Here is a 27,645-nt window from a genome sequence, read left to right as displayed (position 1 = left end):
ATTTTCAAAGCGCTCATGGGTTCAGTAAATCTGTCGAAAGCCAAATTGTCATATGTGGCATATGCTAGCATTAGATAATGCATTAGAAGACAAATCATGGGTGTTAACTCACGTGCTATTGCCTTCTTTTACTGCACTCAGGTTGTGTGGGCGGAGAACAGTCTGGGGAAGGCAAAAAGGAGGAAGGCTGGGGCTCTGAGATGGGGGCGGAGAACAGAAAGCTCTCCAGTTGTAGGAGTAGTGTGGTAAGTAGGACTGGGAGTTTGACCCTGTGAGCACATGATAACAAAGGAGACTGAAAGAGAGGAAGAAGAAGATGGCTAGATTAAACAAAGGGAACATGAAGTGAAACGACATGTGGCAAAGCAAGATATCAGCTTCCACCTCAGTGGCTCTGTGGCTCAAAGCTAGAGGAATACAGCAGAGCACGACTTGCCTGGACAGAGAGATAAACTGTGACTGAGGAGGCTTGAACTTCCATGGAGGAGGAGCAACTTCAGCCAAGGAGGAGGGGGAGGAGGAGGAGGACGAGAGGGCGTCCAGGGACTGAAGAAAGGCAAGAGGATTCACACTCTTGACTAGTGTGAGGAGGTGGTGGAGTGTATGAGAAAGCAGATACCAGATAATGAGTCAGTGTTAGAAAGACGGGACAGAAAGACATGAGACAACAGATCCGAAAGCTGCTCCTCTCTCTGCTCACCATCTTCTTCTTGGGGAGTCTGCTAACCAGTGTTACCTGGTACAAGATCAACAGCCAGTAAGTCTGTCACCACACAAACACACCTGATATACATATAAATAAAAAATAATGACACTAATATAATACTGTGATTGTTATGAACTTCATTCATTTGAAAAATGTCAGTGACATGATCATGGAGTACGATCATGTCACTTATGATACACAGTAAAGACTAGGGTGACCATACGTCCTCTTTTCCCCGGACATGTCCTCTTTTTACGTCCTGTCCGGGGCGTCCGGGCGGGTTTTTAAATTCAAGGAAATGTCCAGGGTTCACTGTTTCTCATAGCACGTGAACGTAAATTGACCAGCGCTTTGCACACAATACTATGATACTTTGTTGCGCGACGTAATGACCGAGAGGCGTCTTGTGAGCCGATCTGTATGACGGAGCGGAGAAGGCGGGGCTTCAGACAGCGGAGCGCTTCTTCTTCTTCTGTGGTGTTTAACGGCGGATGGCACCATTTCAACAGGCGCATTACCGCCTCCTATCGCTATAGATTGGGATCAGAGAACAATCTAAAATCTATTTATTCACCCCGTTAATACAAGGTATGAGATCAATGCATTCCGACTGTTTACAACACTATTTATGGAGAACTGATGAATTTCTTCTCTACTTAATTTGACAACGGAGCACGAAAAATGCCTAAGCTTAAGAGCACCGTCTCAGATGAACCGCAAAAAAAAATTTCCAACATACCGAGATGAAAAATAGAATGTAGAAGAAAAGCAGGATGAAGAAAACAAAGATTAAAATTATATATCTTTTTTATATCTTTTTTGTTTGTCAAGTTAGTATTTTGGTGAGACTCTTATATTCTTCTATCTTATTACAGTTATTAAGAAATATATTGTTGAAGCTGGATTTTCTAACAGAAGAGTTCATATTTAGATCATTATTTAATATTTGTAAAGAGTGTAAGAGAGCTATTATTTTGTTACAAGTTTTTACATGTCATTTTATTTTGTTAAAAGAAGTTAGTTTTGCGCCCCCCCCCCCCCCTTTTTTTTTTTTTTGAAATTCAAAATATGGTCACCCTAGTAAAGATACATTTTAGGCTGTGTAAATAGGTGGGTGTCTGCTCTCTCCAAGTGATCTACGCCAAAATATACAATTATAGAGTCATATTTTAATATGAATGAATCATTACTACGGATCTATGAAAGGAAATAAAATCACTAGATTATTCCTCTGTCTTTAACCTATAACATGTTGTTTTTTTAATAAAAGGTTGCTTTAATGCAATTGTGGGGATAATGTATTATAAATACTCATAATACTGTAACTATGCTGTATGTTTTTGTAATTTCACCCCTTGAAAATAAAAATCATTGCTGATTGAGGTGCACTTTCACCCAAGACATTTATTATTTTAACAGAAATTTCAACACGTATTGTTTCTAAAACTGATTGCCATTGCATAATTTCATATGCTCATTGTGTCACACTTAGAACTTTCTTGTCATTCAGTTGTACGCAGTATAAAGAACTACATTTCATTGCATGGCTCAAACAGCAGGAATATTGAGCTTGAGCTCATGCAGAACATGCAGTCGACCAGGATGCTGCCGTTTTAGAAACTTGAAATATTTTATGAAAAGAAAATAAATTGAATTTCTGCTCTGAACTGTGCAATGAAGCATCATGAAAAAGTAATACTGTGAGTAGTTTGAAAAGTGCTTTGAAATTTAGTAGAGGAATTGCAAGCAAAAACAGAAATACATTGGAAAAGTCTTTCTTTATTATTTTATTCAAGCAGTGAAACTTTGCCAGATTTGAAATGTATTGAACATGCTATTAAAGTACTTCTTACTATTTTAAATTCATTTACAATTCTAACCTAGAGATGGATACAAAAGTAGTTTTTCTGATGATTTAGACCAACTTAAAGGAATACTCTGAAGATTTTGGACCCACGCCCTTTCCTTATCATTGACAAAGTTAGACAAGCTCATAAATACCTATTGTGTCTGTCCGTCCAGTGACTGGTTCCCAGCTGTTAGCATCGTAGTTAGCTTAGCTCAATTGCTGGAAGTCAATAGGAATCAGAGCCGGACTGACGAAAGTGGACAAAATACTCCTTCCAGTGGTCCAGGGGAAGGCGTATTAGCACGTGAAGTGAATCTGAATGGTTATAAAACTTTTTAAAGATGTGTTTTCTTTTCAATCCGTTAAAATAACGTTTTGATACACACAGACCTGCACATGCGCAGTGCTCCCCGGAAGGATATACCGGAGCACAGCAGTAGAAGCCATAGACTGCCACTGTGCTCCGGTATATCCTTCCGCGGCGCACTATGCTTGTGCAGGTCTGTGTGTATCAAAACGTTATTTTAACAGATTGAAAAGATAACAGGTCTTTTAAAATGTTTTATAACCATTTGGATTCACTTCACGTGCTAATACGCCGTCCCATGGACCACTGGAAGGAGTATTTTGTCCATGTTCGTCAGTCTGGCTCTGATTCCTATTGACTTCCAGCAATTGAGCTAAGCTAACTACGATGCTCACAGCTGGGATCCAGCCACTGGAGCACAGACACAAAAAAGGTATTTATGAGCTTGTTTAACTTCGTCAATGATAGGGAAAGGGCGTGGGTCCAAAATCTTCAGAGTATTCCTTTAAGTAATGTAGTTTTATGTATTGAATACCTGGAGACTCCATTTTTTTTTCTTTTTTTTTTTATCCTGAGGTGATGTTGATTAATAAATGAAACAAGAAAACAGTTTGTTTATCAAATGAACAGTTTATTTTCTCTGCCTGTTTCTAATCTGGACTGTTTCATGATGCCACAGTGTGGAATCTCACCGACAACCTCTTCACAAGAAAAATGTCCGAGTGTTTTCAGAGCGGTGTGAAAACAGCAGGTGAGAGCAAACATGATCATCACAGCCTCCTTCCCTGATCACACTAAAACCTGTGAGAACCTCAGAGGTTAAACACCTGACTGTGTGTGAATGTGTCTCTTAAACAGCAAAATCATCACCGACATAACAAAACGTTATGCTCAACCCTGGAAGAGGCAGAAAGGGAATTACCAGAAGTTCAGGTGAGGACAAAGCCTCAAAGCAATTTATATCTATTCTACAGGCACATTAACCAGACTGCTGTTACTGTTGACAATGGTACGAGGTTCATCCTGGACTGTGAGACACACACACACACACACACACACACACACACACACACACACACACACACACACACACACACACACACACACGTCACTTTTACACACACACTCATTGTCCCAAGCATCTTCTGTCATTCATTCTTTACTCATCATTTTTTGTTAAAGGGAACATTGTTCAATAAAACTGTTTGACTTAAAGAAAAACAATTATTTTTCATAATGACAATAATCTAATTTTCTCTCTTTCTTTAACAGTAACAACATCTCAGCCCTTCTTAACAGTAATTATTCAATTTCATCATCACGACTCCACTGAAGACAAATATCATAGTTTCTGCTTGAACTGCTGAACTCAAAGATATAAGACCTTTGTCTGTACAGAAGAGACTGATTTCTCTCAAATATTGTTCAGAGTTGTGTCTCAACCTTCATTGGTGAGCACTTCTACAATGCCAAGACAGTCGGCATTCCAGTAGTACAAACCAGCTCGCAGGAGCTACCACACCTGTTACAGGGGCCAACCGAAAGCACACATAAAAGGGCACTAAAATATGCAGTTTTGTCACGGTCCATGTCATTGGTGTCCCAAACTTTGAGGGCACGTACAATGAGCAGGCTGACTGCAGGAATGTCTACCAGAGTGGTTGTCCATGAATTTAACATTGACGTCTTTACTATAAGCCAGCTGCAAAAGATTCTGAAACGCTCAAACATTCTAAAACTATCAGACTGTAAAAGAATCAATACATGCCATGGTGTCAGCATTTTAAAACAGGTTTCAGTCCACAAAGCTGCAAAGTTTTCAAAAATGATATATAAATGCTTCTAAATGTTTATCTTTTGAAGCAGGTGTCCTCCCTGCAGTCATTCAGTTATTCTGTTTTTTCACGAGAGGAACAGCAGCACAATTCCAATTAAACATCCAACAAACAGTTAGAAAGATCATAAAAAAACTGTCATAAGTAATATGAAAACCTAGACAAATTTTAACAAACACTGAAAGTTTTAGTTGAGAAAGCAGTCAGTGAAAGAGACTGAAAGTGACAAGAACTTTATATACTACTGTCTTTTGTGCAGTGAGAAGATATGCATCCAAACAACACACCGCCGTGAAGCCTGTATTGAATTCATCTTTGTGTTTTTATCCAGTTCTCTGCTGAACAGCAAGTGTCACGGGGCTGAAAATGCCATTGTTACCCAGAACAACACTCCACTGGGATCGCAGATTATTTACAGCGGGGAACCAAAGAGGACCATTAAAGTGACACCAGATTGGTTCAGTACCTTTCCAAAGGTAAGGCGTCTTTCACGCAGGGATCATTTAACTGCTTTGCTTTCACATCATGAAACAAGAGTCACAATATCAGCGGGTAAACTATGACCGTTCAGTAGGGTTCATTTTAGAAAGGGGTCATAAAAAGTCAGGGTTGAGACGTCTGGACCTGAATTACACTGCTGCTACACTGGTAGAACAATACTAATGTTAATGACAAGCAGGCACAGGAAAATATCGACATGCAAACCTCAGATTATTAACATACAAAGTGTTAACAAAGCCAGCCAAAAAGCAAACAAGTCAGCTGGCAGATGTAATACTTGCTTACTGATGATTACATGTAAAAACCAAAAGAAAAAAAAAAACATAAATGCCACTGACACTTTCTCTCAAAACTTCCTTTGCTAAAAAATGGTCAATTTCAATATGCAACTCCAGTGATTTCCTTGAAACGGCATCTAATCAGGCCGTAGAAAATTTATCAAATTTAAACGGATCAAGTCAGAAGAGTTTCAAAAATGCACAAATAAATATACAACTGTGGAAAACTTTAAAAGAATTAACAGCAGGTGGCAAACGTACAATGAGCATATGTTTCTCATGAAATTACCATACTTGTTGGACTTTTCAACGTGTGAAATAAGTTATACAGGATACAGGATGTGAATGTGTGTTTCTGAGACCTGTTGAATGTATGCATTCCTGGTAGAGATATGACTCTACATGTTTGTAGCTCATAAAAACTATGAGTTCACATTGTATGTCACTGAGATGATAAGATGGTGTCCTTGTGTGATAGGAGAATGGAGTTAAAGGTCATTTCTTTTTAATGACAGCTATTAGAAAGATATCTCTAAGGATTCTTCAGACATTCACTGATTCAGAGACCACACACAAGAAGATAACAAAAGAGAGCTTGCACAAGATCTTCCTTTTCTAATCTTATAGTGTATGGTGTTGTCCATAGTGCACGCCACACACCATAAAGTTGTTCAGCAGAGTCCCACAGCAGCAAATGAAGGACACCAACACACCTTCTGCATGACCCAAAACTGCCACGTCGAGCCACACCAGGTTGGGGACACAGCTTTTCAGCTGAAGTCTGCTGGTCAGCTGGCACAGACGGTGGTCCCAGCCGCTCACCATCCTGGCCCCCTGGTGGTGACTCTTTCTCCCACTTTACTCACGAATCGGTCTGTCCAGCCGCAGGACAGAGATGCTGGCACTGCAGTAAAATATACATCACTTTGCCAAAGTTTGGTGTTCACTGCCCATGTCCACAAGAACCCGGCCCCGCTCATCCTGCCCATCGAGCCCAAACGCCATCCACCACCATCCTCCAGCACCAAACCTTTCACCTGCTGCACAGTGGAGCGGGATGACGTGTTCTTGCCTTTACTGCTGGACACAGCTACGTCCAGGTATCTTGTCAGTGAGTCCACAGTACGGCGCCTCTTTTCAGACATTCAAGACTATTCAAGCAGAAGCAGGAGCGCTGTATGGTTAAGGACACATCGACATGAGGCACCACCAGCTTTTCTGTACATTATGGCTCAAGAGGACCCCAGTTTTCACTTTCCGAGTGTCTCACCGTAGTGCCGACCTCCTGGGGTTTTGACCTGTTCTGTGTCCTGGTAATCTCCACCATGGACAACTTGTGGGCCACCATACTGACAGTGACCATGCTGTAGCAGCAGCACTGGCCATAGCTTTTCACTGGCCTGGGCTACCTCACTGCCTTAAACCACCAGCTGCTCATCGACCCAGCTGTAATCATTGTCTTCCAACCTCTGTGCTGGCTGCCCCTCACCTTGCTTGATCATGTTAAAGCCGAGCTGCAGAACCTGTTGGACGCTGGATCTCCAATCTGGTGGTGGCAAAGAAGCGAGAGTGAGAGCATCAGAGCAGACAGAAGAACAAAGTTATACACCTTCCAAATTGGGGGAGTCAGAGCAGGTGCTGGGCAGTTTAGAAGAACACAACCTTGGAAGACAATGCAGTCGTTATTGAGATCCACTATTCTGCAAAAACTGGACATCTTATCAAAGGATTCCCCAGACCTGAATCTCAAAGTCAATATGAGTCTTGTGAATTATTCAAAAACAATGTAGCATGAAGCTAACTGTTAGTAGAGGAGGAACATTCAGTCGTTTGGTTTAACTATTAGCAGAAAGGACACAAAAACACTATTCTATTGTTAATGATTTTAACTGTAAACTGAAGTCCAGCCTGGACTCAGTAGCTCTGCTTTTACCTAAAACGATCAAATGACATCCCAAGTCCCCATGGAGAAAACACAATAAAATCAACAACTTGAGAAGAAACTGCAGGACTGCCGAAAGGAGGTGGAGGAAATTTAAGCTGTATGTGCACTATGAAATCTTATGCCAACAACTCAAAATTTACCATAATGCGGTAAAACAGATTCGAACTTCTAATTTTTCTCAACTGATCTCAGATCATAAAAAACAACCCCTGGTTCCTCTTCTCCACCTTCTACATTTTAACTGGAACTAAACTTTAACAAAGTTTTTAAGATGCCAACAGCCGCTCTCTGTGAGAGCTTTGCAGAACAATTCAGAACTTAAATCATGGACATCAGGTCCGGTCTTTTAGATCAACAAGTTTTGTCAGTGAACACAGCTGAACTGTTGTCCATGCCTCAGGAAACACTGCAGAGTTTTGACCTGGATGATGAAGGACCCTTGGTCCAGTTTTCTCCCAAGTAAAACCGACAACCTGCCTTAGATCCCATTCCCGCACCACTTTTCAAATCATTTTATGGATTCTTTTAGGAACAGTTTTTAAATATCATGAGTAGCTCTCATCAGACAGGTGTCATCAGATGGCTGCCTTTAAAACGGCGGTGGTGAAGCCCCTTCTGAAGAAGAGCAATTTAGACCTCAATGTTCTTTATAACTACAGACCTGTTTTTAAGTAAAGTTTTAGAAAGACTGGCTTTTACCCAAATCAATCACTTTTTAATCAGAGATTACGTTTTAGAAAGTCTGATGAACCACAATATCAAGACAGCCTTTTTAAAAATGTTAAATGAAATCAGGCGGAATTTAGATAATTAAGAACTCACAGTGTTGGTTCTACTGGACCTGAGTGCCGCTTTTGTCAAGGTAGACCATCGTGTTAACGAACACACTGAGACATCTGGTGGGCCTCTCTGGTACTGCTCTAACTGGTTCAGTTCTTATCTCACAGATCGATGTTTTTATGTAAGTATGGATACTTGTTCCTCAGGAACCCATGAAATTAGACGTGGGGTTCCCCAAGGTTCATATTTAGGCCCCATTCTTTTTAACCTTTACATGCTTCCTCTTGGGGACGTCATCGTCTTGGAGACATGGCATCAGTTTCCATTGTTACTCTGATGATACTCGGCTGTACATCGCCGTGTCTCCTGATGACTCAGTTCCAATAGAAACCCTTTTTAACTGTATTTCAGACATCAAGTCATGGATGTCAGTGAATTTCCTAGAGCTCAAAATTATACCTACCATCTTCGCTGGTATCCCTGGTGTGGTTGTGTATCTGGATGACATTGTGCTGGACATGCTAGCAGGTCACAACCCTTTCACCCTGCAAGCTATCATCAACCCTCAGTCCTCACAGCCCTCCTGGCCATAACTACAACAGGTGAAAAGCCACTGCGCATTTATCACTGGATTAAGAGTTCACAAGTGTACAAATTCTTGATACAACCACTCCATCTGATTGTTCCCTTTGGCAAGTGTTCAAGTCTCTTTGTTTCTGGTGTGACTTCTAAATTCCACCCTCATAAATTCCATACAGAACAAAAGGAGAAAACCCGGACCTTTGTAAGACTCTCACATCCCGTTACAATTCTTATGAGACACGACACCCTCTTATCACACAAGACACACCCTGTCTCTGTTCTTCAAGGATTTCAACATCCCTCATTTAAACAAACTTGTATTCACTAAAACAGGTTTATGTGTGTATTTAGTATTAGCATCGGATTATACATGTGATGTTAAGTAAGTCACTCATTGCATTTGTTAGAAACAGAGGTGTTTGTAAAGAGAGCGTTCACCCATTGTACAATGAGTTCTGTTGTTTCAAGAGGGTGATATGAAAGAGTGAGCTTGTAAGCTGAATACAGAAAATACGGAAGGTCGTCTCGTCATGCTGACACCTCAATGAAGTTTCCATCATAAATATTTATTCCACTTCATCATTGTCGCTTTTTAAATTAATTGACGTCACAAAAACAATGAAACACACCTTCTTTAACAAATCCTGCCTCCCTTGTTGTACATATACCACTCTATGCCACAAATAATTCTTTAGCATGCAGGAGGCATGAATTCATTATTGTACTCTCATTCATGGAGTACTTTATGGTGGATTAAATCCCAAAATAAATGAAGCAGGTGTGGTAGTTTTAGAATTAATATTATTGACAGTTTGTAACCTGCAACCCTGCTTCCTTTAATGAAGCCGTTTTCTGCTGTAACTCATTCGTGGCATGAAGGCAGTCCCACACACAATGACATGAGGCTCTGTTTGCCTCTTTACATTTTATACATAAATCTAGAATCTTGCCTGGAAAGTTTGCTGTATGCCACTGTACAAAGCCCACTTGTGGTGTAATTACAGCAGAGCCAAATTTAAGAAGCTGCAGGTTGCATATATTGCGTTTATTGTTGAAGGCTCCACGGTGGACCAGAGTCAATCAGCTGTTTGAGCTGAATAACGTGCTCATCATGCTCAATGCTCTCGTCAGAAATACTGTATATTAATCTGTGAACAGGCTGAGGATGTGCAATAATGAAATCACAAAGGCTTTTATCAGTCCCAAGGAGAGCAGTATCACATGCTCATCTGGACTTTGGAGGCACTGGAGGCAGTGTTGATATGCTCAGTGATATTCTATTTATTGCCTGTGTTTGTCTCTCTTTGTTTGACGTTTTCTGTACTTTACTCTTTTTTTATGGACTTATGAGTCTGAAATAAAGTTTGATTGCCATTGCATTCATTCCATTTAAGTGATGTAATATGTCATCAATCCTTTGTACTGTAACTGTTTGAATTGGCTATTGATTACTTGGTGCAAGTCAGTTCCTAGTACTCTGATTTTCATTTTTCCTTCCCTCCAGCCTTTCCGTTTTTTTATCCAAAGTCTCAGTTGAACTTGGCATGAACGTATTATATTGTTCTGACGTAGCCCCTTTGCTTTAAGTATTTTAGACATGTTTGAAGTTGGTGCTAATGCTTTCAGGTGAGTTTGCTGATCATCCAAACTTTGTATTTTTGTTTCTGGTTGACATTTGACATTTCACACCACAGAAGAAGACCTTAAAGTCTGTTCTGATATGTAGATTGAGCATGGTGAAACGCAGGTACGTCTCGGATTATATGAGACTGTTAAAGCCTCTCCCAGTTGTGTTGCAGCAGTTTCATGAGCACAGCTCCACCTTTCCCCAAGAGTGTGACTTCTCAGCTCTGCTCCAGCTGAACACACACACACTGGACATTTAAGTTTGTTTATTAAAACTCCAGGCTATTAGACTCTCGTCAGGAGGAAACAGATCTGCCCAAATCTACCATTAATTCCTCCAAATTCACAGTGTTACAACAAAGAAGTGAGAGCTGCCTCGTTTACTGATTGACAAGGTCATCAAAAGAAAAGGGAATTTTGATTACTTGAATCCTGGTCATTTTAAAGATGTGGATTGCTTTGATCATGCTTTGCTAGTTAAATAAAGATATACACGTGACATTTCTCCTTATCTTCAGAGTGTCTCTCCAGAGGACAGCCCATTATAAAACCAAAGGCAGCACGTGACTCATTCACACACTCAGGCACATGAGCACGACGTCAGGGCAGGGAATCAAACACGAGGAGGGGAAGCCAAGGAGCCTGAAACATGAGATAGAGATTAGAATACAACATAAAACACATAAGACAAAACATGGGATCTGATTTGGTAAAGGTCGAATACATAAATGACCCTGATAGGGATCGGTATTTGATCGAACTGTTCTCCATCCAGACTTGGAGGTCTGGATTCATTTTCATTTCATGGCTCCAGAATTGTTAAAAATGTGCAGTAATTTAGAGTCTTTTCATCTTGAAAACATGTGTTTCTTTGCTTTCTGGGAGTGTTCATTTTCTGTAGATACAATGATGAAGACGTCTGGGAGCCTTTGCCTTTAAACACGTGCGTGTGAAACAGCAGCAGTGCGAGGGTTGAATGAAAATGTTTTCAAATATGAAGTGAGAAGTTTTGCGCTTGGACAGGGGATAAGATATCAGAAAAATGGAATGTGACTGTTTTGAGTAATGTACTTAGAGCTCCTCTGGTGATAAAAAATAAAAACCTTGATTACAAAAATCATCTCATTAAAACTAAAAATGTGAATCATGTATATATGGCCAAGCCTAATGCAGATGTGTATAATGAAACAGCTAGAATTTGGCACTCAGAGAGAGCAGACCTCCGCCACAGCTCAAATCAGTCACCAACAACAATAAGAACACCATATATAATGAATTACATTGATTACATAACCTCCTTGGCGGAGGCAACAAAGAAATAAAAAAGGAATACAGGCTTTCATTGATATTTATGCTTGTGTAGTTGTATCTTTACCTCCGCCAAGGAGCTTATGTAATCACTGCGGTTGGTTGGTTGGTTTGTTGGTTGGTTGGTTGGTTGATTTGTTAGCAACATTACGGAAAAAGTAATGGACGGATTGCAATGAAACTTTGTGGAAAGGTGGGTCTTGGCCTAACTTAGAATCCATTAAATTTTGGTGATGATCCGGATCGCTGTCTGGATCCAGGAATTTTTTTATTGTTGTTGGTGACTGATTTGAGCTGTGGCGGAGGTCTGCGCTCTCTGAGTGCCAAATTCTAGTTTAAATATCATCTCTTTCTTACTTTAAAAATTTAGATTTTGAAATCTAAATCTAAAATCTAAATTTTGAAATTGTTTCATCTCATCATTCAGACGGTTCCATAGTTTCATGCGGAAACACAGAAACTTTTCCTTGTAGTTCTTATTTTTATGTTTTCATAATGAAATAATCCCCCTAAATTATATTTTCCTTCTCTTGGTTCAAATATGCCCTGACTATTGTCTGGCAGTTGATTATTCTTTGTTTTAAATTTGATGTGTGCTGTTTGACATTCTATTTTATGATGGAACTTTAACACTCTTGACTGCAGAAACAGTGAATGTGTGTGACCTCGACAAGGCACTCTGTTAATAACCCTAATGGACTCTATGCACAACTTCACCACTTCCTGAACTTCAGGAGGCTCCTTGTTTCCTGTCTTTCATGATAGGACGAGCTGATTAATGCAGGTGTGTCTGACCTCTGTAACAACTTACCTCAGACACACCTGCATTAATCAGCTCGACCTATCATGAAAGACAGGAAACAAGGAGCCTCCTGAAGTTCAGGAAGTGGTTGAGTTGTGCATAGAGCCCATTGCTCTTTTTTGAAGTATTGTAGAGAACTCTTGTAATTGTTACCCCAAACCCCAGCAAAATATGTTAAATAGGGTGACAATAGAGAACCATACAGAAGGTGAAGTGATTTATTATCAAGAACCTGTGTTGTTTTGTTTAGTATTGCAACTGTTTTGGGGATTTTAGAATGCAGATGTCTCATAGAGGTTTCCAATTTAGATTTAGAAGAAATTTGGTTTCTGTGACCCTTTTCTGCGTGTTGAGGCAACACGATCACTATTTGAAGCTAGAGATGTTTTACACGCTGTGTAAATGTTGCTGATGTCTTTGATTCCAGGAGCATCCCTTCTCCAAGAAGAAATGGGACTCTTGCTCTGTGGTGGGGAACGGTGGGATCCTGGCTGACAGCAAATGTGGAGAAAAAATCAATTCAGCTCAGTTTATTATCAGGTGAGAGAGCAATCAATAAATCAATCAGTCAGTCAAAATTTATTTGTAAAGCACTTTTTTGATAAAAAAACAAAAACAAAACAAAAAAAAAAAAAAAACGCTTTACAGCATTTACAACAAAAAACACCCTCTGGTCTCCCTTTTTAAAAGGCGAACTACCACCCCGTTCTGCTAATCCAGAGATACTGTCCTCAATCACCACATGATGTTACAAAGACCTGTCAACCAAGACAGTCCCTGCACATCCAGAGACTTGAGGTACTCGGGGCGAATCTCATCCGCCCCCCGGTGCCTTGCCACCGAGGATGTGCTCCATCTATAGGGGGGATCACATTCCTCAGCCTCCCCACGAATGGCTATTCCAATGTACTGGAGAGGAGGATTTGACCATTAGCCACACCTTGGATTCAGGAGGAACCATGTGGTTTTCGTCCTGGATGTGGAGCACTGGACCAGCTTGTTACCCTCCATAGGGTGCTCGAAGGTTCGTGGGAGTTTGCCCAACCAGTCCACGTGGTTGGGCGACCAGTTTTGTGGATGACAGCATCCCTCAAGGTGCCATGTGGGGGTTGCTTTGAGATTACAGAGTCGGGGCCCCTTGTTAAGGGCTGTTCAGTTTCTGTATGACTAAAGCAGGAGTCTGGTCCGCATTGCCGGCAGTAAGTCGGACCTGTTCCCGGTGCATGTTGGACTCCAGCAGCGCTGCTTTTTGCCACCATTCTGTTCATATTTTTTATGGACAGAGTTTTTAGGTGCAGCAAGGGCCCGGAGGTCGTTTGGATTTCATCTCTCCTTTTAGCAGATGATGTTGTCCTGTTGGCTTCACCACACATGAACCTATAGCTAGCACTGTGATGGGGATGAGGCTCAGCATCTCCAAATCTGAGGGCATTGTCCTCGACCTGAAGAAGGTGGTTTGCCCTCTGCAGGTTGTTGCAGAGACCCTGGCTCAAGTGGAGGAGTTTGAAGCGACACTAAGGAACTTTCAGTTTTCGTTGATTTTGGCGGCGACAGTGGACAAAAGCGGTAGTGTTTTGCCTGAACGAATACCACAGTTCCCATGAGGACTAGCGCGTGGCGTCGTAAAATGCTGATCCCGGTGGCGTGCTGTCAGACTGAACTCGCCTACATTTGTTTCCAGTGGCTATGTGAAGGCCGGAGAGTGATGAAGTAATGAATCTAATGGTGGCTGAACAATGTTATATCATGATGTGACGCATGCCGTAAAGCAGTCCGCACATTTGGAGTTTTTTAGTGTGCAGGGTCCTACCACCCTCCTCACAGCTGCTCAGTCCAAGTGAAAGCAATACTGACGCCCTCAGGCCGTGACAGAGGGGTCATTCAACTAGTTGTAAGTCGATGTATAATCACAAAAGATATTAAAATGTTTTATTAAGGTTGAAAAGTTCCTTAGTGTCGCTTTAAGTATCTTGGGGTTTTGTTCACGAGTGGGGTAAGGATGGAGCGTGGGATTGACAGGCGGATTGCTGCAGTGTCTTAGTGATGCAGTCGTTGTATTGGTCCATTGTGGTGAAGAGGGATCTGCGCCAAAAGGCAAAGCTCTCAATTTACCAGTCACTCGTTCCTCTTAGCCTCTCCTATGGTCATGAGTTTTGGGTCATGACCGAAAGGACAAGATCCCGGATACAACAGGCTGAAATGAGTTTCCTCTGTAGGGTGGCTGGGCGCTCCCTTAGAGATAGGGTGAGGAGCTCAGTCACCAGGGAGGAGCTTGGAGTAAACCCGCTATTCAGGGGAGCCAGCTGAGGTGGCTCGGGCATCTGTTTAGGATGGATGCCTCCCTGGGGAGGTATCCGGGCATGTCCAACCGGGAGGAGGCCCCGGGGAAGACCCAGGACATGTTAGAGAGACTACGTCTCTCGAGTGACCAGGGAACACCTCGGATCCTCCTGAAAGAGCTGTCTAGGGTCAGGAAAGCCTGGACATCCCTGCTGAGACTGCTGCCCCCACAACCCAGGTCCCGGATAAGAACTTTTGTCACTCACATTATGGAGACATAGCATGGCCCTGAGGATCATCGGAAACACCATCACTGGGCCTGTGTTAAGGAACCCCCCCCCCCCCCCCCCCGATAAAATGTGATACAAAGTTGATGGATGGATATGAACTGAACTGAACCACTTTCAGTGGAAAGTTCATTTCGGGATTTGTCGGTCTTCTCTGCTTGTTCAGGTGCAACATCCCACCTTTGGACAGTGAATTGGAGAAAGACGTCGGCAAGAAGACCAGCCTTGTGACAGCAAACCCGAGCATCTTCATCAAGAAGTGAGATGGAGAGTATTTTTTTTCTCCTTCAGTAAAAAGAATTCAGCCTTTTTTCTTCACTCCAGCTGTTTTTTGTTTCTGCAGGTTCTCCTATCTGACAAAAAACTACACTCGTCCATTTGTGGAGAGTATGCGCCAATTTGGAGATGCCATGCTGCTCCTGCCAACCTTCTCCTTTGCCTACAACACTCGAGTGTCTCGGCGGGCCTTCAATGCCATCAAAGACCTTAATAGTCCCATTCGACCTGTCGTTTTTAACCCTGAATATTTGAGGAATCTGTCGCTCCACTGGCGCTCCCAGAGGCTGAAGGAAGCTCGACTCAGCACGGGCTTTATGATGGTTAATCTGGCGCTAGAACTGTGCAACAGCGTGGATCTGTATGGATTCTGGCCTTTCGGTGTCCACCCTCAAGACTGCCGCAACCTGACTAACCACTACTACGATGACGTACCACCCCGACATACATTTCACTCCATGCCAGCGGAGTTCGACCGCCTGCTGAAGCTGCACAGTCAGGGCATCCTCAGGATTCACCTGGGAGATTGTGAATCAGAGAAAGATGTGCCTGCAAAAAGAAAAAAGAAAAAAAAGCATTGAATGCTTGACGGACTCCACCTTTCAGCAGCCAAGATGTTTGCATTGAGTTCGTGGGCACTTTTATAGCATATCTATTTATTCACATAAACATTTTAATCTGGAATCTGGATTTTTTTTTTCTTTTTACTTGGTGTTTTCTTGAGGATTTCCATCATCTGTTTGCCTTTTTTAGGGGTTGCTGTTGGATTAAACTGGATGTGTTTACCACAGAGGTTCCGAAAGTGAGCACTGTCACTCTAGAGGAAGATCTATGGTTTGTGTGTGGAGTTTGCATGTTTTTCCTGTTTCTGTTTCAGTTTTGAAAGAATGAATGGTTGATTTTGGTTACAGTCTTGAGTGCAAAAACTTAAACTGTGCTGTCAGTGAATAAAGAACTGTTACACATCCTCGCACTAAATTTCTCACAATAAAAAAAAAAATCTCTTTGAGTAAAAAAGGAAAAGGCTGAAGCCAAGGCTTATTTTTTGCCTGTCCAGTTTTCTCTGGTCATCTGACACATGATCCAAAGACACGTGACTGTCAAGTGAATCTTGAATATGTGGATGTATTGTGAATTTGTTCAATCTGATATGAACAATTTTTTGATGAGGTTTTCTGATTTTCATGTCGTGTTATGTTTGCATGAACCAACTTTGGGTTAAACAGGTTAATGAAATGTGTGAACAGCATTATGAAATACCTGACGTATTTCAGTAAAATACATACATCAGTACTTCTGGGGATTTGTTCCAAGTCAGCCATTGTGCCTTTTAAAACTCAAATGTGTTCTTTTTGGGAAATATCTAGAGACATTTCTTATCAGTGAAATATTTTTTGTATTCAATCTTTGCCACTGAAAGATTTAAGTTCAAACAAAACAAACAAAGAACAAAGGTAACACTTTACTTGTAGCACCCCTGTATAACACATTATAAGTACATTATAGCATTGTATAACTATAGTTATAAACACTCATAAATGATCACAATGCTTTATAACATCAGGACCTCACCCTAACCCAATGCTGTATAGTGGGTTATAAAGCATTATGATCATTTATGAGAGTTTATAACTACTTATAATGTGTTATACCGGGTGCCTCAAGTAAAGTGTTACCAGAAATTGAATCCCTTGATGGCAGAAAATATTTTTCTTCATTTCTTGAAGCCCTGTTTCAGAGATTTAACTGGAGAGCAATAACACCTGTCTGACAGGAATAAAGAGTTGGATAGAAGTGTAACTTGTAAACATAAGATTTGTAGTTCTACGATAGAAGTCTTTTCCACATTTCTGCAAGAGACCACTTCAGAGCTAAGAGCGGTACACAATAGAGCCATCACTGTGCTCCTCACTTCCTGATTGTTGTTCTCGTCTGTTACAATGCCACCAAGCGCTTTCTCCCATCCCCCCATTTGTCATATAAAGGAAAGAACAACTGGAACATCCAACTCCAAGTGTCACAGTGTAGAACAAAGACAACCAAGCACGGCCCAAAGTGTTGGTCAATGAACAGCATTTGAAGGAAATGCTTGATGTGCAGCTCCCTGTGCCTTCCCGAGCTCACTGATGGGTATGTCAAGAAGGACAATGAAAGAGAATGAGCTGTATGCTGATCTTCACGATTGATCCATTATAGCTAACTTCATACCAGGGAGTACAGAACGAGGACATTGTCTGGGACATGTTCACCGTCCGTGGTAACAATTAGGTAAGTTTCATTCCGGGAAAAAATGTGTTCACAATTAAAGCTACGACTACTCTGTCTTAAAATTAACGCAATATACTTTCCTTTATGGAAATGCAATTTTCTGTTGTTGTTGTGACCCTCCATCAGGTAGAGTGGTTATGGCAAGATGTGTGGATATTTGTATAATGAAAATGTTACAGTCTTCTACACTCTCTTGAAGTAAATGACATCCTGGACATCTCAACTACAGAACACGTAATCTTTGTCCATGCCGCATTTCTTAGAAGAATGAAAAAAGACATGGAGATCTTTACTGAAGGCTGGAGCCACCCTTCACTCTGCACCTCAGGAAACTAGAGTTTGATACAGATGTGGGAATCTGGCCTTGCTGTACCTGAATACGACGCCTTCTGACTGAGCAGATGAATGAACTCCAAACTTCAACTGATCCCACTGACCTAAACTTCGATAATCAACACTGTCGGCCATGAACATGTGAAACGTCTGTAGACACAAACGTCTCAACACCAGGTAAACACAGGGCAATTTCCTGGAAGAGAGCAGCTCTGAACTCTTTATGTTGTCTTAGGTGTGCAACAGGGAATGTGACTGAGCGGGAATGTAGATATGAGATGGTATCATTTGTACCGTAAGGAACTGGGCAGTCGTTGTTGAATTCCAGAACTATTTCTGAAACCTCCACGTTCGGCATGACTTAATGGGATATGAAAATGTGATATGACTCAGCCACCGTCAGAACCTGCCAGCAGTGATATGCATCTAGTTTTTTGTTTTTCTACCTTGCCAACGTCTTCTGTCATGGTCTCTGTTGTTTCCATCCTCTTCTGAAAAAGTGATATAAAAAAAAAATAAAAAAATTTGCCAGATTAATTTTCTGTATTGTTACTTGTCAGTGAAGATTTTTCAATCAAAACGTTTCTTTTTTGGATGAAGAAACATGAAGTGTTAAGATTACACTGCTAAAATAAAACCTTGATAAATTGAGGATTACCAAATCAAGTGATGATTGAAGTATTTCAGTATAATGTATATATGTAGCCTCCAAAATTAATTGCTTTATCTCCTGTAATTTAGAATCTTCTACACTTATAGAAAATTGTAATTAGTCATTTTTTTAAGGTGAAGTGACCAAAATTTCTACAGAAGTTTACAAAAAAAATGAAGAAAGTCATGACAGTTTATGTTCTTACGTTTTAAAAACGATTCAATGCAGATTCTTTTTTCAAGGAAAATGATTAATTATTTACCTTGCGGAAAGATCCTGGAACAAAGAGCTATGTGTAAGATGTCCTCTTCTTGCTGAGGAGGTCATACAGTTTAATTTCCGAGGACCACAGAGCTGTAACAAAATATAATATTTGAAAAAAAAAAAAAACACAAAAAAACAAAAACCCACAGTTCTAGAAGTTAAACCTAGACCGAGGGAAATGTCCGGCCACACAATGACTTCTTTGGATAGACAGCATCCTGTCCATGCGCTCCTATCAGGATTTCACTGTCGGCTGCCAAATCTTTGAAAAGTACATAAGTAATAATGACAACTGTATCCAAAACCTAAACAGGAAATGATTCAAGGTCCGCAAAGCCCTTTTCCGTTACTGATGCAGCTCAAGTTCTCCAGTGGATACAGTATGTGGCTGTAACACAATCGCATTAAAAAGTTTTGGTGGTGGTCCACCCTGTTCAAGACTAACTAAAAATCTATACAACAAACAAACAAAAACAAACAAAAACAACACACTATTACTACTGCAGTTAGAGCAAAGCACAGTAATCTGAATGATGTTAATATGACAACAATTAAAGTTAATCTTTTTGAAACAATAAAATTCTTATAACTTGATCATTTGCTGGTGAAAAGACTGGATGTAAAGAAAATGACTGCTATAATTTCACTCCATAGGCCTCTTTCTAAAACCTCCTTCAAGGTGTATTTTTCAAAGTCGCTCTTTTGTCCCTTTTCCTCCATAACTAACCTGGTGCTGGTTTGGTATGGGGCCCGAATTGGTTCAAATCTTGTGTCCCCACAAAAACAGTTTGCTTTTCCACTGACAAGGAGGCCAGTTGGAGCCACGTCATTGCTTCACCGTAAAATGTCAGCACGTCACTGTGGACATAGTCGCTCACGTACAAACTAAAACAATAATGGAAGACTCTCATAAAGTGTCTTTGGCTGTGTATTTGTCATGGCGAGCTATCAAAGCACCATCAAACTGCGACTGGCCGCCCTCGTCTCACCAGCGACGGTGTTTGAGAAAAACGACAAAAATCAAAGATGTTTTATTACTTAACAGTGATTGTGTGTCACGCCCCATGCCCCTGCGGCCATGTGGGGGCGCTCTGGGCCGGTTTTGGTTTTGTTTGTCCCTTGTGCTGGCCCTGCCCCACCTGTTTCTGTCTGCTCCCGCCTCGTTACCGCCTAACGTGCCACACCCCTGTCTGCCCCTATTTAAGTCCTGTTCCCTTGGTGTGTCTTGTCAACTCCTGCACAAAGGTGGACACGGACGCCCAGGAAGCAGCCTGGCAGATGTCACCCACCATGACACCTCTGCACAGGGCCGCAGAAGCAGCCGTACTCTGTGGATCCGTTTCACTTGGAGCGGATTGTATTTCAGAGCCGATTGTACGAGGTGGTGTACACCGATCGATAATCCCCTCCGTGCCTGACAGCGGATCGGAAAAAAAACGGGGGATCATTTGTTCCGCGCACGCGTTCCCTCATACGTAGTGACGTGATGACGTGCGCAGTAAAGGCCTCAGTATGCTTCCCCGTTGCCGCGACGTCATTCCTACGACATCCACGCCGTAGCCCTACGTCGGGCTACGCTAAGGCTTGACGCGCACCTCCCAAACATCATGACTTCGCGTCGAGGCGACGCATGGTGACATGAACGTCGAGGGCTGTGATTGGTCCACTTTCGCGTTGTTTATAGAATGAAGTAGAACTCACCCCGAATGCTTTTCTGATCCGAACAGTGCTTCGGGAGAAATTTAGATCCAAAATTGAGCAGCGCATATCCCTATACTGTTAGCAGACGGGGCTATGTGTATAGTTGCTCCTAAAACGGCTTTAATCATCCAAAAACTCATTAGTTTCACCAATATTTCATCGTGGTCTGCGCAGCCTCTCCTCCACGACAGCCTGGTGTCGCCAGATATGTCATATATGCAGACATATGTTGGATAAGTGCACGCGTGTCTAGATATCTGTGTCTAAATATCTATGTGTATAGATCTATGTTTAGGTAAAGTCGGAGCTACGGAAGCCACATTGTTGTTGTGACTGCCGACTGCAAAACAAAGACACCGCCACACTCGCTTAGCGGCTTGGCGTTGAAATTGCAGAGGAGGGCGTTCCCTTGACGCAGAAGCAAGATATGTTCAGTGGCAGCGTAGGGTTGCCGGCGTATGAACGACGTCGCTGCAACGGAGAAGCATACTGAGGCCTTAAACAGGAAGCAGAACAGTCCAAAAACAAGCAGAGGAACACGACGGTAATTGAAAATCACTTTTTTAATAAAAACCCCGAGAGAAAAAACACTGGAGAGGCGAGATCGAAACAAATCGCGCAACAGTGAGTTGTTCAAAGAGCTCCATAGCAGAATAGGAGCGATCGTCCAGCTGGTGTTATGGATTAACTGGTTCCCATGTTAACGAGTGACGGCGGAATTCTGTGTAAATACATGCTGATAACAGCAGTTGTTAAAGTAAGATTCACAAAAGACTTTAAACTTACACATTCACTTTAACTGTAGATAACCGATGTTCGCTAGAACGACAAGTCTCAGTCATCTATTGGTCACAAGTTAACACGGGCACCAGTTAATTCGAAACATCGGCATGCGGAGCACAAAGCACAAAGTTTCTGAAAGCACTTTTTGGAGGCAATAACAGAAAAAATATCTTTAAAGATATGATTTTATGCACTTTATCTGAATGGAGTAAATTTCCAGGTATGTTAGAAATCTTTTTGTATTTTGTGTTAACTTGCGTTTTAGTTAATAATGGCACATACATTGATGAGAAAATTTTAAACTGGCACTCCATGACAAAAAGGTTGCTGACCCCTGTTCTAGATGATCATCAGGACTGTGAGCTGCAGATCGCCTGCTGCCTGGTGCCACCCACCGCCACTCTACCGGTGGACAGATTTCAGCGAGTAGCAATTTGTGCTAAACTTCCGTGTGTGGTGGGACTTTTTTCAATACATCTGTGATCTGATGAAGGACTTTACTCTTTCTGATGACTGATGTTGCGAGGGTGACTGAAGGGACTCTGCTTTCTGTTTACATTACGAAGGTCATCGTTATGTAGCCACCACTGTTAACATTGTTTCATTAAAGACATTGAAATGAGGAAATCACAACTGTGTGCTTGTTCTTAAACTCCCTGCTGTCATGATGTGATTAAATTTCCACATTTGTCATAAACTTCTCTCAAAGACTGAATTACTTTTCTGTAAGTAGCGCATGTAGACATATCATGTAATCACAGTACTTTGCAACTGTAGTTTATTTTTACCTGCCTGGTGCAATGTTAACACAAACATATGTCTTTGAGTGTCCTGAAAAGCGCTATATATAACCAATGCATTATTATTATTATTATTATTATTATTATTATTATTATTATATGGCACAAAACATGCATCTGTTATTACAGCGACTTTTATTCACACCACACTGCAAAGACACACCAAAGATAAACAATGATAAATAATGGAAAAGCATTTTCATTTTTGGGCCGAGCTCTCCATCAGCATTCTGTTCATGTTGTCCATTAACTGGACGTTTCCCAGTAACACCGACATGAGCTCCTCCTGCCCTGCCTGCTCCAGGTGCTGCACTTCCGAATGCTCCATTGGATCGGCGTTTCAACTGCGCTTCGTTTTGCTGTATAAAAGTACAGAAACAATAACAATAAATATTTTAATAAATATTCTCTACATTCAGAAGTAAACGGATGTACTATGCGGTCATGAGTTGGTAGTGTGAACAAATCTTATCGGGTCGGGTCTAGTCCAGGAGTCTGTCGATCCAGACATCCTGCAGGACGGTACCGGTCCAGGAAATGACATCCATGCACTAAAACTCAGTCAGGGGAAAAGGGGATATTTACTCTGGCTGAGGCCTAGTGGATGGGACCGAGCTAGTGCAGAGGAGGGACCCTCCAAAATAAAAATAAATCAACTTAAATCACCAAACCTGTGGCAAACACACACAAGAAAATACCCCCACCACCGGAAACACAGCACACAAGACAGAGGGATGCCACCACCAGGTCGCAAGCACCGCCACCACTGGCCTCCAGCCACTATGAAGGGAAAGAAATAAAACACTTAACAGGTTCTGCAATCAAAAGAACAAACCAAAATTAACAAAAAAGATACATGTAAACACATATCAATACTGTCACCTACACAACCAACACTTTCACACACTCATTCAATCATTCACACTGAAGAGGGGACAGAGCCCCAGTTCAAGACCACTCCCAGGCCTGGAGCATGTGGCCATCACAAGGGCTGCACAAAGCAACCAGGGATTTGCTCTGTGTCGTGGATGTGGTGCAGTCGCCGGATCACCGATAGCGTTATGCAGATTGGATTTCAGGTGGTGGAAAGAAATGCTTGAGACAAAGCAGCTGAAGACAAAGCAGCAGTGACTCAGCGAGCCGATTGCAGCAGCACCTGGATCAAAGAAAATATTAATATTATTATCTGCGACAATAAACATACATACCTGAGACTGGAGTGGATACACCCATGCACGCCCAAGAAGAGGGAGGGAGAGAGGACTCGAGCCACCAGCACTTTACCCGTGATCACATTAGCATTAGCCACTGTGTCAGTATCTGCTACACTGCGAAGAGTGGACACCTACCACAAACCGTAAAATAAAATCAACAGATGATTGATGTGAAAATCAGAGGCTGGTAAAGCCAACACGGTTGTAGTGACAGAGACCAGAACGTGTTCTGAAACCGGGCGCTTTATATGTTTATTTGCACTCTGAAAATCAGCATTTTTTTAATGGGTTCCAATGAGACCCAGGGTCTTTTTGAAACCAACATCATCGCACCCTACTGGAAGTTTCCTGGTATTACAGCTTTTCTTCACTTCTGTATTATCTTCAGATTTTACCAGCGGAGGTTGTCGCTTGGTCTGTAGGCTGTAGATGGAACAAATTAGTCAGAGGAAGTAGAAAAACTTGAAGTTTTGAAAATGAGTGTGAGTGCGTTGATGTTTTTCAGTGTTGTATATAGTAGGCTTGTGTGTGGAGGGGGTGTATGTGTATGTGTATAATTGTGAGTTTTTAAGCATCTTTTAGATCTGCCTGTCTGAGGGTAGTTTGATTATATGATTAGTGTTATTTTGTGTAGAAAAGCCCAGCTAGGGATGGGAGTTGCAAATAAGCTTTGGCTATAAACTCTTATGCACCACATCAGCTGCAAACATTGTTTTGTAACTATGTCTGTCTGCAATTGTCCCTATCAAATAAATAAATAAATGAAGTAACACTTGATGTCTGAGAATTCCTGTCCTTCACAAGATGCCACCTGGAACAAAACTGGTTCACTGAACAAGTACGGCATGTTGCTTTTTGGCATTTTTTTCAAACTCCTTTGCAGAGTAGGGAAGAGGTGTGGCATTAAGACAAGATGTCCTTGGACCGGTATGTCCTTGGACCAACAATTATGATTATAAATCTTTCATTTCCAGCACTGTCATGGATGGCTGAATGCCATCACAGTGGCCCGCATAGTGAGAGACATGATACGACCCAAAGAACTGCGGCAGAACTACAGGGGCTGCAGAGCTGGGAAGAGATGGAGGAGAAGATACCGGCCATATCTTCCTCCCATGGTGGGGGAGAATGTAAGATCACTGACAGATAAAATTAAAGAGCTGACAATACTCGTGAGGAGAGACTGTGTGCTTCATGGCTTCATGACAACAAGCTGGACTCTGTTGTAAGTTTATCTGGCATTTAGTGTGTGTAAGGGGACCAGAACTGTATCAACAGTGGCACAAATAAGAGAGGAGGAGTGGCTGTCTGTGTGAACCAGTGGTGCAACACCGGACACGTGTGTAACTGGGACATTGAACTGCCGGCAGTGAGTATCCATTGTGTAGGAGCCATTTACCATTTCTTTATTTTAACCACTAGGGGGAGCAGGATGGGGAATGTAAATTAGGAGCGCCCAGGAGATTAGCTGCAGGTGTGTAGAGAAAGACAGCTTACAGTCTTTTTACCGTGTTCGTTTGGCAGGTAGGATCGTGTCTGAGCGGTGTGTGGGATTGTGTTTGTCCGGTGGAAATGGGAGCTTTCCTGCTCCAGCTTTTACCTGTAAACAGTGGAATTATATACGCCAAAGAGAATAAATGGGTCGCCACACCCATAGTCGGAAAGTGGAATTTATTGATTGACTCGCCGTGCGGACACGCGTCTGAGACATCATCCCTCTCCACCCTCAGAGGAACCCAAAGTGTACAAGCCCAGATTGGTAATGGGCTGCACACATCCTTATTACTTTCCCAGACAGTTCTCCCATGCCATAATCCTCCTTGTTTTTGTCTGACTGGCAGCAGATGCTTAGCGGGCCAGTGACGCCATCAACGTGGCAGCGGCCAGGCTGCAGACTCTGCACCCCAGTGCGTCCATAGGCATCTCTGAGGAGTTTAATCATGTCAACCTCTCATCATCCCTGCCCATTTCAACCAGTTCATAGACTGCAAGACAAGAGACAATAAGGCAACAGACCTACTGTATGCTAATGTCAAGGAAGCATACAACGCCACAGCACTCCCTCCGCTCGGCGAAGCGGATCATAACCTGGACTACTTAAAGCTAATCTCCATTCCTGCAATCCAACAGCAAACTGTGATCACCAGAGGAGGCCGTGAGAGGCGGAAGCTGCAGAGCAAGCTCCAGCAAGCAACTTGAGGGACGAGTGGAGTGGGATGAGAACCACCACTGGTCATGGACCAGATGAAGAACATTTCACCTACATGAGGCCAATCGGCTGAACCTGTTTTTCAGCAAGTTGAACAGCAGAGACTCTGCCCACGTAATTCCACAACCTCAATGTCTACTCCGTTCCGCCCCACCACGTTCCGGTCCGTTCCACTTCGCTGCGCTCCGTATTTTCAAAACCCACAGTGCGTGCATTGCTCTGGACTGCTCCACTGCACCTCCGTTCCGCCGGCCGGACAAGCAGAGAAGTGCATGCGCGAGGAGCACATTCAGGCCATTCAGAATAAAATGCATACATGGTCCTGAATATGTATTTTGCAGAAAACACGACATTTATGGACAATAGCCCACAAATGGGCCATATATGCAGCTGTGGAAACATTCCGAAACGTTCGACAATAGCTTGATTACAGGCTAAATAGAAATTTGTCATATAAAACTTGAAAGTATGTTTTGATTTTTGTTTGTACCACTTTTTAAAGTGTATATTTTAATCAGCATGGTATGTCTATTCGTGATATATCTGAAAATTAATGTGAGGACAAATAAAACGTCTTCAATCAGTTTAAAGTTTTTAATAAAGACAAAATGATTTTATCTTGTATAAAGTCGGAGGTTGTTGGAGTTCTCTTACCTGTTTGGTGCGATCTTAATTGTGGAAATTTATGCGTGCGGGGACCTGGACGGACCGGACCAGAGAGAAAAATAGACCTTGGCTCTATTTTTGGACCGACGGAGCGGAACAGAGTGGACGAGGCGGACCCAGACGGAGCCGAACATGGCGGAATGGAGGATATGGAACAGCTATCGCAATGTATTTGCTGCGGGGGTCGGACTGGAGCGGACACAGAGGATGTGGAATTTGGGGGTCATGACCCCCATCCTTGCCCACCCTTCCCTACACCTTCATCCACCTCCACACTTCTGCTTGCTCCTGCACTGACGCCTCGGCTCTCCTGCCCCTGTTCACCACCGGGGCACTCTCCATCCTCTCCCATCACCGCTGACAACAGAAGAAGGCAGTTCTTTATTTTTATCAAATAAATTAAGCAATTAAACTGAATACAACCCCCCTTAAAGCTAGGGTTGGCAATCTTGGAAAACTAGCATGTAGCACGAATGTAGCATCTCCCCAAGGCTCTGCCCAGCTCCCACCCCATTGGAGATTGGATGCACCTGCTTGCATGCACAAGCACCGCTGTTACAGTACTAACCTGTCCTCAGCGCTTCGGTTCTTCGTTTTCCTTTATTTGCACTACGCCAAGTTATGGCGCCCTCAACGGTAAGTAAACCCCGAAACATTCTTCTCCGCCATTCTGCAACGACGCTCCGTCCTTCTCAGTTTGGCAACGCGCGCACTGAACCAGGGTCAGTGCACACCATTGAAATGTACGCGCAGGGGGCAGGTCGAACGGCGGAGGGATTTGATTGGTTTACAACCAAGGTGTCCTGGCAAGACTATTGGTTGCTGTTTTTCCTGTTTTACTCCTGCTGTAGATAGCGGATATTTTTCGCTCTACTTTAAGATCCCGCTATGAATTGCTTCCCATCGGGTCATAAAGATCATTTTAACCAGTATTTAAAAACATTTATCTAATTCAGATTGCCAACCCTAGCATGAATGATCAGTATCTGTTACAATGACCCACCCATGGCGGTAAAAGTTGTGGTTCATCTGCTGCTTTGTTCCATTTCTATATTGACAAGGTTTACTTTGTCTCTTTTCCTCTGTGATGTCTTTGTTAAAAAGTGCTGAAAAGGATCTGTTAAAACAAAACAAAACAAAAAAAAAAGTCAAACTTTATTGTCTTCATATGACAAACCTGGACACGTTCTGCTCTGCTGAGCTGCTGGACTGCTGCAGGACTCCCTGTCCACCATTCTGATGGTGGTTTTCTACATATGCATAATTATAATAATAACAATAATAATCAAGTGCTCTCACCAAAATGATAACCATTTTATATCTCCCGTTGGTAATCACACAGCTCCATGAAATGATAATGTAATTAATGAGGCGACAATAACAATCCTCAGTG

The 27,645-nt window shown here is 42.2% G+C and overlaps 1 protein-coding gene and 1 long non-coding RNA gene across 2 annotated transcripts; one reads left to right on the top strand and one right to left on the bottom strand.

The window, feature by feature from the left end:
* The first annotated feature begins 516 nt into the window (after positions 1 to 516).
* Positions 517 to 16,152, top strand: LOC115387588 (alpha-2,8-sialyltransferase 8F-like). Its single transcript, XM_030090364.1, has 7 exons — positions 517 to 757; positions 3,542 to 3,613; positions 3,721 to 3,795; positions 5,029 to 5,173; positions 12,947 to 13,059; positions 15,253 to 15,345; positions 15,430 to 16,152. The coding sequence occupies exons 1-7, from the start codon at positions 660 to 662 to the stop codon at positions 15,941 to 15,943; spliced, it is 1,110 nt and encodes a 369-aa protein (XP_029946224.1). The 5' UTR covers positions 517 to 659; the 3' UTR covers positions 15,944 to 16,152.
* A 6,127-nt stretch (positions 16,153 to 22,279) lies between these two features.
* LOC115387591 (uncharacterized) lies at positions 22,280 to 26,882 on the bottom strand. Its single transcript, XR_003931398.1, has 2 exons — positions 26,821 to 26,882; positions 22,280 to 23,508 (listed from the first exon to the last, which is right to left on the bottom strand). It is a non-coding gene; the product is annotated as an uncharacterized LOC115387591 (long non-coding RNA).
* Positions 26,883 to 27,645: the final 763 nt, after the last annotated feature.

Source organism: Salarias fasciatus, chromosome 4 (genome assembly GCF_902148845.1).
Source record: "Salarias fasciatus chromosome 4, fSalaFa1.1, whole genome shotgun sequence".
NCBI classification, from domain to species: Eukaryota; Metazoa; Chordata; class Actinopteri; order Blenniiformes; family Blenniidae; genus Salarias; species Salarias fasciatus.
The sequence above is the reverse complement of the archived record's forward strand: the minus strand, read 5'-3'. Positions and strand labels throughout refer to the sequence as shown.